Source organism: Pelophylax lessonae (assembly GCF_965119305.1).
Source record: "Pelophylax lessonae genome assembly, chromosome: 11".
Classification (NCBI taxonomy): domain Eukaryota; kingdom Metazoa; phylum Chordata; class Amphibia; order Anura; family Ranidae; genus Pelophylax; species Pelophylax lessonae.
This window is the reverse complement of record NC_138778.1, coordinates 47,590,850-47,603,823: the sequence shown is the minus strand read 5'-3', so window position 1 is coordinate 47,603,823 and position 12,974 is coordinate 47,590,850. Positions and strand designations below refer to the sequence as shown.

The 12,974-nt window shown below is 45.7% G+C and overlaps 1 protein-coding gene across 1 annotated transcript in view; it reads left to right on the top strand.

Annotated features, from left to right (window-relative positions):
• Window positions 1-11,663, top strand: part of CHMP4B (charged multivesicular body protein 4B) — a 41,401-nt gene extending 29,738 nt beyond the window's left edge. Inside the window, exons 3-5 of the mRNA XM_082271843.1 lie at window positions 798-912; window positions 7,379-7,505; window positions 10,720-11,663. Coding sequence (XP_082127969.1) covers window positions 798-912; window positions 7,379-7,505; window positions 10,720-10,784 — 307 coding nt within the window. The 3' untranslated portion in view covers window positions 10,785-11,663. The remainder of the gene's footprint in view (window positions 1-797; window positions 913-7,378; window positions 7,506-10,719) is intronic.
• Window positions 11,664-12,974: the final 1,311 nt, after the last annotated feature.

Here is a 12,974-nt window from a genome sequence, read left to right as displayed (position 1 = left end):
TTCCTGCCTTCTTTGGGTGCCATCTGTAGCAAGCAAGGTGCTAAAACACCCGCGCGTGCACACTCTTTGGGTCCTGAGCTGTGTGCGTCTAAAGACCCACAATGCCAGCAAGCCACACCCTCACTTCCTCCTTACAGAAATTTGACTGACAGCAGCAAAAGCCTATGGTACTGCTGCTCTGTTTCTCCTGTGAGAGCAGAAAGTAAGAGGAGAGGTGCTGGTGCTGAGAACAGCGCTTGGAGCAGTGACATGAGCCAGGGTTATGTTTATGAACAGAGGGGGCTAGGACAGTTACAGCCCATTCAGACTGGCACGACACGACTTGGTTGGGCGACCTCGGTGCGACTTGCACGGACTTCATATAATTGAAGTCAATGCAAGTCGCCTCCAGGTCGCCCCAAAGTAGTACAGGACCCTTTTTCTAAGTCTGAGCGACTTGCGTCGCTCCTATTAGAACGGGTCCTGTGCTAATCAATGGCGAGCGACCGACCGCAACTTGTCAGGCGACCAAGTCGCCTAACAAGTTGCGCTAGTGTGAATGGACCCTTAGTGGGGTGTTTTTGCATTGTATGAAGGTTAAAAACATTTAGGCTTTAGAACTAATTTTATTTTATTACGTTCTGGATTCCACAGTAGGGTACCTACCTGCCTTTTATATATTATTTGTTATTTAGCAGCAGTGCCTACTTTTTTTTTTTTTTTTACTATTGTATCTGGATGTGTATAACTCTTAATAGGTGGACTGCTTTGTTGTTCAGGTTTATCCATTTCTAAAAATGCTGTGTGTTTGTCCACAGGGATATTGATAAGGTTGATGAACTAATGCAGGACATCGCTGACCAGCATGAGGTGGCACATGAAATCTCAGATGCCATTTCCAAACCCATTGGTTTTGGAGAGGAGTTTGATGAGGTGAGTGAAAAAAAAAAAAAAACAGCTAAAATTAAAATAAGAAACGCCCAAAATTTGCATATGTATGGAATAGCCAAAGTAAGCATACTAAAATCAGCAACAGGTTCGCTTTATGTGAAAACGAACACAGGATTGATGTGTCAGCAGGATCTTCCCCAACTTTTGGTAAGCATTCTAGATGGCAGAAAACCCAAAGCCTGATTTCTACTACCTCTTTTACTGTGGCAGGGCTTCAAAGGATACTAAAGTTTTTTTTTTTTGTGTTCTAAAATTATAATAATGTTACACTTACCTGCTCTCTGCAGTGGTTTTGCACAGAGCAGTCCGGATCCTCTTCTTCTTCGGTCCTGGCCCCTGCCGAGTGCCCCCACGGCAAGCAGCTTTCTCTGGGGGCACCCGAGCAGGGCTCTTTCCCGAGTTGTGGAGCTGTGTGTCCATTCACACATGCAGCTGTGGCTGGGCACTGAGTTGCTCACTGGTTGTGATTTGACAGCAGTAGGAGCCAAAAGCCAATCAGGGGTGCGAGTTCCCAGAGAGCCAAGTCTTTCGAGGACATCGTTGGATTGAGGGGGCTCAGGTAATAGGGGGGCTGGTGCACACAGAAGGTTTTAACCTTCATACATAGAATGCATTGTGGGTTTTCCAAAGACCTTCCTAGGTCCTGATTCCATAAGTCAAATGAACCCATCTAACCACCTCCACAACCAATTAAAATCCTCTACCAGGGTTTTGCTTTTATAATTCCCAACACTTTACACCAAACATTTCTAACTGGCAGGCATTTGCATTGTAAAAAGCATTACAAATTTAATCGTCCAGTCTCCTGTAACGCTGTTCTAGAAAGTTCATTTTGTTAGCAGCCGTTTGTCATATCAAATGTCCAGGATAACCCCACACTGTGCTGATACACAGGTTAGAACAGTATTACTAAATAATACAAAAAAAGTGATGCGCCAGTAAAAAATATTCATAAACTTCTAAATCCGTATCCATAAACAATGCAATCATCCCAAGTTTCCATATAATAGATCAATCAATAGGTAAATCAACTCCCACGTGTCCAAAAAAGTTATCCTGTGTGAACGTAAATATATCTACTTCTGTGAGCTGTGCAATCCCACCACCAAGTGAATTGGTCTCTCACCTCCACTGAAGACCTAATCACGGGTCAGTGACAGCGTTGATATATACACAGAGATCCTCGGATCACATAGGCTATAGGAAGCCTCTCACCTCCAGAGCGATTACCATATAGATGGGGAACAAATGAAAAGATCTAGTGCTCTCTGTATGATCAAGCAAGCGGCTTTATTCAGACAAAAAGAATCGTACTCACAAGAGTGGCGCTCCACAGCGCATAGCAGTCAGCATGTACAGGAAGAGACGGCATCCAGCGCGCAGGCTCCGCCCCTTTACGCGTTACGTCGGCGCCTCACCGTAGGCGTTGACGACTTCGGTAGGGGTGGAGTCTGCTAGACGTGCTTCGCCTTACGTGGCCAGGCTGATCCACAAAGAGGAAGCTGATTGGATCTCATCAGAGACATATTCTGTAATGCACTGGTCTCATTAAAAAAAAAAAAAAAAAAGAAAAATAGATGGTATGTTGAAATCACTAAAGGCAAAGCTAATAGAAAATATTGACCTAATACGTTGCTGGTTACCAATCCTTAGATGTAGTGTTGGATTCATTGTTGTCATCTTCTGGCTTTTTTTTCCTTTATTTCCACCTGGTAATGCTGTAACGAATACACTTCCAGTCCCATCATGTCTACACTCACCTATCCACTGTATCTATGGAAGTAGCCATGGTTGTCTCACAGGCTGGATTTGGTGGGATCAGTATTTTATATGCTCTCTTTTCAGCTCACAAAGTGGTAAAAAATGGGGGTTGGTTTACTAAAACTGGAGAGTGTAAAGTCTGGCACAGCACTGCACAGAAACCAATCGGCTATCAGGTTTTTTTCTTCGCAAAGCTTAACCCTTTCACGCTGACCACTTCCCGGCCCTTAACCACTTCTGGACCGGAAGGATTTGCCCCCTTAATGACCAGGCCATTTTTTTGCGATTTGGCACTGGGCTACTTTAACGGAAAATTGCGCGGTCGTGCGACGCTGTACAGAATACAATTGATGTCCTTTTTTTCCCACAAATAGAGCTTTTGATCACCTCTGCGGTTTTTAGATTTTTCGCTATAAACAAAAAAGAGCGACAATTTTGAAAAAATCACCATATTTTTTACTCTGCTACATATTTTTGGTAAAAAAAAAATTCCAAAAAGCGTATTTTAATTGGTTTGCGCAAAAGTTATAGCGTTTACAAACTACGAGATAGATTTTTGGACTTTATTTAGTTATTTTTTATTAGTAATGGCGGCGATCTTGGCTTTTTAGCAGGACTGCGACATTGCGGGGGACAGATCGGACCCCTAACTGACATTTTTGACACTGTTTGGGGACCAGTGACACTAATACAGTAATCAGTGCTAAATAATATGCATTGTTACTGTATAAATGACACTGGCAGGGAGGGGGTTAATACTGGGGGTGATCAAAGGGGTTAAATATATGCCTGAATGCTTACTGACTGTGTGGGGGGGGGGGGGGGAGGGGGGTTCTGTGACAGGCACAGAGAGATCGCAGTTTCAGCTTAGCTGAAACTGTTCATCTCTCCTTGCCTGTCTGAGAGGAGATCCACCTGCTTTGTTTACATAAGCAGGTGGGTCTTCTCTCGCTTTCCCGGACGATCCCGGGAGGGCAGCGGCAATCTAAACACAGCAGGAGCACGGCTCCGGTGGTGCCCCTGAAACCACATGCAGTCCAGTCACAGTAAGAAGGCGGCGGGCTGTCGGCAAGTGGTTAAAGTGTTCTAAAACCCGGGAGGTGGGTGTTCCGTGAAAAAACCATACCCTCGTCACTTCCGGTTGAAACCTACGGAGGGTATGGATTTCTCACAGTAGTGTATATAATGTTACACTTGCCGCCGTTACATTAAAACAACTCCTCTGCACTATGAGTCATCTCCGCTCCTTCCCCTGTCACTTCCCTGATCTCGGCTAATAAATATAAAAGCGGATCACGGAGCCGACATCTCCGTCATTTACATTTCATACACCCGCCGCCGCTTTTATATTTATTTGCCGAGATGAGGGAAGTGTCAGGGATAGGAGAGGAGATGCCCCATGTTGCCGCCGAACTGTTTTAATGTAACCGCCGCAAGTATAACATTACACACACTACCGTAATAATTTCATTCCCTCCGAGCATGCGTACTTCTGAACTTCTCTGCTGTGCAATGACGTATCTGGGGCTCTGAGCATGCGCACTGCTGCGCCGCTCAGCTGTTTCAGACCGGAAGTGACGAGGGTATGGAATTCTAACGAGGTATGGTTTTTTAACGTTACAGGGGGCATTCGGGTCATGTGACTATTGTGATGTCACAGCAGTCACATGATCAAAAGTTCCTGATCGCAAGTATGCAGCAGGAGCTTACTGATCCCCGCCGTCTACCACACTGGGATTGGACTCTTGAGCACAGTAAGTGATTTACACAGGGCTTCAAATATGAGGCCGCTCGCCGTTCAAGCCTACCCGCTGGGAGGCCACATATATGCGTACGGCCGTGAAGAGGTTCATTGAACAACTGAAGTTAGAAGCGTATTGGCTACCATGCACAGCTACTCCAGATTTTGCACTCTCCAGTTTTAGTAAATCAACAGCATTGTATTTCTGGCAAGATCAGCAGGTATACTTGTGTACTGGGTGCACTTGCTAAATATGTGGTTGGCCTGAAAAGTGAACACAAATGCCGCCACCCGATCTCAGGACCGGTAATCTGCAATATATCACAATTTGTTCTTGGAAACACTTAAAGTTGTATTAGTGCCGGTTCACATTAGTGCGATCACAGAGATCGCATGTAATTCGGAGCACACTGCTCCAAAATGACATGCGATCTCTGTGCGGTGCAAATTTCAGCCATACAGTTTGGCTGAATTCGCACCGCAATCGCACTAAACACGCACATGACCCTTTTTTTAATCCGCAGTATAATCTGATCGCATGGTGGTTCACACTAGTGCGATCTGATTCTGTGCGATCTCAACTGGGGGTGTCATTAACTTTTAATTGACACCCCCTGCGTACCGCATATGGCAGTGTGAACTGCCAGGGGTGCGGATGTGATGCGGGAAGACGCTGCATATTCACAGCGGTCCCGCATTGCTCAAATGTGAACCGGGACTTAAACCCCAAAACAAAATGTAATTTCCTTCAGCTCACCAATCCTTAGATGGGATTTTATATTCATTTGGTGATCTGGCCAGTAACATACTTTCCTGTCTTGAGATGCGTCATGTCTGAGATGCAGCAGCTGCACAGATACAGCCGCTGCTCCCAGTTTGACATCCATGCGAGTGCTTGAATTCACATTGTCTCTGTGTTCGAGGACCCACACAGATGTCCGAATATAATCTGTTGCGTCCCAATAGACATGAATGGGACTGCTAGCATGGAATATACATAGCACCTGTACATCCTTTGTGGGCAAACAGGCTGTTCACACAAATGTACGCTTAAGTTACTCCCCTGTGAATGAGGCCTAAGAATTGGTGAGCTGCAATATGTTATGTTTGCTTTGGGTTTATAAAGCTTTAAATTTGCCCTTTAGTCATAATTGATTCCTAAAATGCATATCAGTCACACAGCCTACCTAAGCTCAGGGCTTCAAGGAAGCTTGTATGTAGTATAGTGTAATACAGAGGATTCCGTTACTGATCTCCTTCTATAAAAGCTAGTTGCCAGGCTTCAGTGCTTTTTGAGGCACAGATCTGGAACAAGCGTGCAGTTTAAAGCGGAGTTCCAGCCTTTTCTGTGTTTATTAAAAGTCAACACCTACAAAAAGTGTAGCTGCTGACTTTTTTTAATAAACACATACTCACCTGTCCCACTTTCCAGCGATGCAGCCGCCCGAAGCCTCGATCCTCCCCCTCTGGTCTCAGCGGCGCCGGCATCACTTGTGTGGGCACCCGGCTGTAACCGCTTGCGGCTTCACAGCCGGGTACGCACTGTGCATGCGCGGGTTGTGCTGCGCGTCTTGATTGGCCGGCAATCTTTTGGGACCTCTGACATGTCCCAGAAGATTGCAGGAAGGGAGGGGGAGAGGAGAACTTCCGCTCAGGGCGCCGCGGTGCTCCGAGCGGAAGTGGTAGCGGGTACCTGTCAAAACTAAGTACCCGCTTCCCCCCCCCCAAAAAAAAAATGACATGCCAAATGTGGCATGTCAGGGGGTTAGGACTACCTAAAGCGGAAGTTCCACTTTTGGGTGGAACTCCGCTTTAACAGTCTTGCTTGTTGTAGGTCATTACACCTAGAATCTGCTCTATAGGCTTTTGGGGACTGACATTTTCCATTCAAACAAGGCTCTGAGACGGAAAATGTCAACCCCCTTTCACACTAGCAGACCGTTAATATCCGCCTGTCAGTTTTTCAGGCGGCTCTGAACATATGCCCCATGCATCTCTATGGGGCATCGGATGTCAGCAGAGACATGTCCACTGACATCCGATCCGTCAAATCTGGATGGATGGAAACCCTATTTTCCATCCGTCCAGCGGGTGGGATCGGATGAGAATGGACAGGCGGTCCGTTCGCATCCGATTCCCCCATAGAGAACAGCGGGGACCTGACAGCTGTCTCCACACACAGCGCGGAGACAGAGCTGCCATCCGCCTGCTAAGTGCCGACGGACTCCCATGTGTGAAAGGGGCCTAAAGCATAGGGTGGTGAGAGACGTGTTTTCAACATTCTCACTTTAGCAACTGCTGGCCCAGAGGTGAATGTGAAGACATTTATAGTTGCCACTTTCAGTGCTTTTATTTTTATCCTTTGTGGATTTTTTTTTTTAATATAGGGGTGTTCACAGTTCCCTGTGAATGAATAGACTACAAGTACCGTTAGCCATTGCGACTGACGGCTTGTAGTTCTCAATTAGTTACTTGGGCTCTGGTGAGCATCCTCTTAGTTCATTGTTGTTCCTACTGTCAAGTAACTGCTTGCCTGTGTCAAAGGTACGGGCAGACAGCTATCCTGACTGTCTGCAGGAGCCGGACATGGCACCTGCGATCTGCTGATCGCAGGTGCAATGCTCTGCAGAGCATTAAAAAATGTACATTTATTTATTTTTTTCAAAGGGTTAACTTGGCCTTTTAAGGGTTAAATCAAAGCACAGGAGGCGGCAAGTGTAACTGCCCCCTGTCCTACAGCAGACAAATGTAAAGTGACCTTTCCACATTGTATTCCCCTTTTCACGCTCCATTTGCCTGTTTACACAAGCTATAAAACAGAAATAATGTGCTCCTATTATTATACTTGAATGATTCTAATAAAAGGGCATATAGGACGTTCCATTTAACCGTCACAGTCGCCCCTCTTAATAGGAGTACTTCTTTACCAACTGTCTTTGTTTTCAGGATGAACTATTGGCAGAATTGGAAGAACTAGAACAAGAAGAACTAGATAAGAATCTTTTGGAGGTTCATGGTCCAGAAACTGTGCCGCTCCCAAATGTGCCTGCAGCTTCTCTGCCTGCAAAGCCAGGTAAGCATTATATCTCCAAAGGCTTAACTGTGTGCAAAGGGCACTCTGTGTTACTCACTCTGAAGCTTTTCCCATGTGCTGTTCATTTATTTGATCATTTTAAAGCGGAACTTCTCTAAAACGTAAGTTCGGCTTTATATCCTCCTCCTCCTCCCGTTCTCCAACATTAGTGGTATATTATACATTAGTTTTTTTGTTGGGAAATGGGTACCTAGTTTTGGCAGGTATCTACTCCCACTTCTGCTGAAATCGCCTAGATCAGTGGTCCTCAACTCCGGTCCTCAGGGCCCACTAACAGGCCAGATTTTAAGTATTACCTTGGGGAGATGCAGACTAGAGTACTGCAATCACTGAGCAGCAAATTATATCACCTGTGATGTATTTCAGTTATCTTGCAAAGCTGGCCTGTTAGTGGGCCCTGAGGACCAGGGTTGGGGACCAGGGACCTAGATGATTCCATCAGAAGTTCTCCCCCCCCCCCCCCCCCTTCTGCAGCCTCTTGGGACATTTCAGAGGTCCCAGGAAGCTACAGGACCATTTTCAAAGTGCAGCAAGAAGCCAGCTGGGAAGTTGCAAGGGATCGTAGCTGGTTTCCCACAGTAAACATGCCAGGGACCCCAAGACCGGTGAAGAACCAGCCCATGCGAGGACAGAGCTGGATCCCTGTATGGGTAAGTTTCCTTTTATTAAAAGTCAGCAGCTACAATACCTGTAGCTGCCGACTTTTATTTTTTTACAAACCGACTGAAGATACTCTTTGAGTGAACAGCCAAGCTAAAGTGCATGCATGTTCATGTTGGTCTCCAAATCAATCCACATGGGTCCTAGGCCCAGGCTGTACGTGTAGGACCCTGACAATAGAATAAAAGAATTGAGTAATGGCCGCCCTGTAAAAGATTGTTAAATACTTGCCTGTCAATTTGGTGGTAAGTCCAATCTTCACTCTTTTGCAAAAAGTGCAGCTGCACTCTTTTGGGTGTATTGGAAAAGGTTTCCCCCAGCTTTGTGCTGATATTTCAGCTGCTGGCTTCTACGTCATTTGGTGTCCTCTAGTGGCTGGCAGGAAGAAACAAAGTAGTCCGCTGGGGACATTCTATCTGATACACCAGGAAGTGTCAGATAACAGCAGCTTCTGTAGCTCTGCAAGAGAAGATTAAACACACCGTCCACCAGGCAGTAAGGTGATCAACCATTTCTTTTTCTCTCAGAGGTCAAATGGCAGAGCCCTTACTGTCCACAGACAGAAATTAGAGTAGTTGGGCGTAGCATTTGGAGGGTTGCAAGTTAGCACTGACTTGGCCGGAAGATGGGGCCCCATGTGCAGCCCTGGCCTAGGATCCAGGAGGTCACCACAGGGGCGATTTGTGGAAATAATTTAGGCAACTTCCCACTACAGTTGGCGCTTGCTGGTAAGCCACTCCCAGCCTTTCATTTCTATTGGCTGCCTCACTGACGAGTAGGAATCTACAGGAAGACCCAAAGCATTGCCCATCAGATTGGGGTCTGGTAGTCAAAACCACAAGGCTTATAATCTGCTGCAAATATCTGCAGACACCACTAGGTGGCTCCTCTTTATACCTGCAGCATTGTGTTTTTTTTTTTTTTTTTTTTTTCTTCTTTTTTAAAGAGGAAGTAAACCCTCCTCAGGAAGTTGTACCTATAGGTAAGCCTATATTAAGGCTTACCTATAGATACTGTAAATATCTCCTAAACATGCACCGTTTAGGAGATATTTACCTTTAATGCAGCCAGTGACGTCACTGGCGCATGCGCTCTGAAGGAACGGCAGATCGTGCCGTTCCTTCAGAGCCCCGTGCCGTGACCGTCGGCTCCCGCGCGCGTGCGCGGGAGTGACGTCACCGCGGCTCCGGCCAATCAGATGGCCGGATGCCGCGATCCCGGAAGATGGGCGACTATACATGTCGCCCGTCATACAGGTAAGCGGACGGCACGGCGGGGGCTCGTTCTAAGGTAAGTATTTCATAATGAGCTAGTATGCGATGCATACTAGCTCATTATGGGTTTCTCTTTCAGGATTTAAAGAAGAGAAAAAAAAAATTATAGGTGTACAACCTCTTTAAGTGAAACTTATGCCCCGTACACACGTGCAGATTATCTGAAGACTTTCAGATTTACCTTTTCTATGTAGTGCAAGGGCCTGCCGGATTGCATACAAATTGAAAGTGTTTAGGTTTGACCTCATATTATATGGTTTTGGTAAGTCTGCAGACAAAAGTCTTCAGATAATCTGCACGTGTGTACGGGGTATAATTTTAAGGTGATGTCTTTGAAGCACCTGGCTTCACAGATTTTCCCCTAGGTCTCTTTCACATGGGTGGCAGACTTCACTGCCCTCTAAATATCGATCCGAGGTGGATTGCTTTTCGAACCATAGTTGACAGCAAGTTTTCATTAGTTCAAGAGGTTGTGGGGGAACAGCCAATCATCCGTGGCTTGAAAGCCCTGGAATAAACAATCTCCAGACCCTTGGGGGGGGGGGGGGAGACCATGCAGGGGCCCCTGCCTAAGGCTCCAGGGAAGGACAATCCTTCAAAACTCATCAGCCAGCAGGGGCCACTGCATGCTCCCCCCCCCCCCCCAAGTTCTATGAGACTTTTTATTCCAGGGCTTTGGAGCCACAGATGATTGGCTGTTTGTTTCATACATTCGTCACAACTTTGTGAGTCGTTTTTAATACTTTTTATCTTCAGTATATTTATGTTGGATAATGCACTAGGCTGGTGCACCCTCTTTTCTTTCCATTCTCTTATTTATTTTTTTCTATGCCAGTGGGGATTTTACCTTGAACTACCGCACCACAATTGCCAAAGCTGCGTTTGGCACATGGCTGCAGCGCTGTCCCACTGACTTGCTGAGTTAAAAATGCCACACTGCAGAGCATTGCAACTGTGTCAATATGAACTTGCCCTTCTGGCCCTGTGTAATCTTGTAGGTGGGCAATTGTGGGTGGTAAAAATGCTGAGCAGCTGCCGATTTTTCTACCGCCCCTTCTTTGCCAGTGTGCACTGAGCCATACAATGCAGGCAGTTATTGGTATAAGACCTGCAAAGTGTTGGCACGGGAGAGGTTGTTGTATGACCTATGTTTGGGTGGGGGGTTCCTACTATGCAGGGGAATCGCAAGACTGTACAGTAGAGTCTCTATTAAAGTGCTTTCATCGAATAACGCATTCTGGATTTTTTTTTTTTTCTAGCCAAGAAGAAGCAAGAGGAGGATGATGATGACATGAGAGAACTGGAGAACTGGGCGGCTGTGTAGAGGCCACACGTACATAGAGACTGAACACCTGTCTGCGTTTGGTGTACACATACCTGGGAAGAAAGGGGGAGGGGATACAGAAAAGGATTCAATGTCTCTCTCTTTCTATCCTCCTTTCCCTTTCTAACGCCTAAAGCCTGGAATGCGCATTTGGATAAACTAACTGAACACAGCTGGTGCTTAGGTTCAGCCTGATTACGAAATGACAACTAGTTTTCTTTTCAGTACATTGTCAGACCTGTAAAGCCCCCGCATCTGGCTAATCAACGTCAGACTGCCCATCATTAAGGACACCCGGATCATGGCGTCTTCTAGCTGCTTTGGCCTCAAATGCCTGCGCTCTCTCTAAATATTGGACTCCATTCCTTCCCTGCATTGGTAAACAGTCGTTCTCCTGTCAAACGGATGCCTTCTATCTCTGTAACATACCAGCTTTTCAGTACAGTGTAGCCATCTATTATGTGAGGATCCCACAAATGTCACATATATATATTGGTCTGTTAGTCCTGAACTGCTCCCCCTAGTGGCACAGCTTTCTCAGTTCACATGGAGTGCGGGTAAATGATGGCACTCTCCTTTTTTTTTGTTACTTTGCTGTATCCAAACTAGAGAATGCAACAATTTTCATCTGAACTGCAGTGATATCCGTGTATAATATGTAGTCAGTATGTCATGTGGCTATATTTATACAGATTCTGAAATATACTTACAGATCTTACACAGAACATCTTGTGTGCTCACCTATGTATTCCTGTATCCGTTTATAAAATATAGATGTACATATTCCAGTTGGAGCGAGTAATACATGGCACAGGCCTATACGTGGGTTATTTCCTTACAGGCTACACAGGAGGACAAAACCAACAGCTGTATTCGTCACTGGGTCCATCAAAAGTCTATGGCAGCCAATAAGGTTCTTCTGTCCTTTTCTAACCTGCACTATTCAAATAACATTGGAATCTAATTGGTTGTTCCATTTACTGTTTGTGCCGAATATTTATTTTTTACAGTAGCCTCTGGGTTCTTTATCATTTACATCTGTGAATAAGCTAGCTTATTATTGGTCAACTCAACAGGCTTTGAGGCCTATTCATTAAAGCAAAATCGAGCTGTTGACTGTAGAAACCAGTCATTTTTTAAATGGAGATTTGGTTGCTGTGGATAATGGCGCCATTTTTACCTCATAATTAAAACTTTTTTCGATTCCGTAGTGGATGTGGTCATCTAGGGCCTTTTAATTCTCCTCTTGTCAGGGACTCACATTTGCTTTTATGTAAGGAAGGAGGTGGCTTAAGTTCTACCAACCACAGCAGCAACCGTTCTTTAGATCACAGGCTAGATACTAGTTCAGGGGCTCTGAAGCTGAGCCTTTACAGCACAGGTGTCAAACACAAGGCCCGCGGGCCGAATCCGGCCCTCCAGGCCATTTCATGTGGCCCCTGCACCTCTACTGCAGCTGCAGTAGAGTTCCAGCCTTCCCAATGCCCCAGCTTCTTCTCAGCAGCAGCACAAGTTAAGGGAGGGTGGGGAACTCTTGACATCTGATGGTTGGGGGGCTCTTGACATCTGATGTAAGAGGGGGTGGGGTGCCCTGGACATCTAATCTTACAGATTCAACCGGCAACTGCCCTCAAAGGCAATCCTAATGCTGATGCGGCCCATGAAGAAATTGAGTTTGACACCCCTGCTTTACAGCTTCACTGTCATCGTGTCTTCCTTTGAACTTGTATCTGGCCAGGCCTAGATGGGCTACTGCTGTGTTCACACCCCAGAGCGTGAAGACAAATTTCCTTAAATCTGCATTTGCTGTTTTTTTTTTTTTCCCCTTCACACTACACACAGTGTGTTCTCCAACCAACCAGCATCTATCATTTTTTTTGGTGCAGGTTAGATAGAACAAGTAAGCATCTGGTTGTTTGTCATGAGAACACACACACTTGAAATCGAGGCCTGTCGTGAGACTGTGGGTTAAAGTCATATCTTAAACCTTCATACCGTGTTTACAAGCATTTGGGAGCCCTTACCAATCACTGCACTCTACCACATGTGCTTGGCACTGCCATAGAGAAACCATACCGGGGGCCCTATTTATTAGTGTGCATCATTGGACGGTTTCTATCTATAGCAACCGTATTCTTCCATTTATGCTTTTTAATGGTTTTGGAAAATCTAATAGGTTCTTAGGAACGT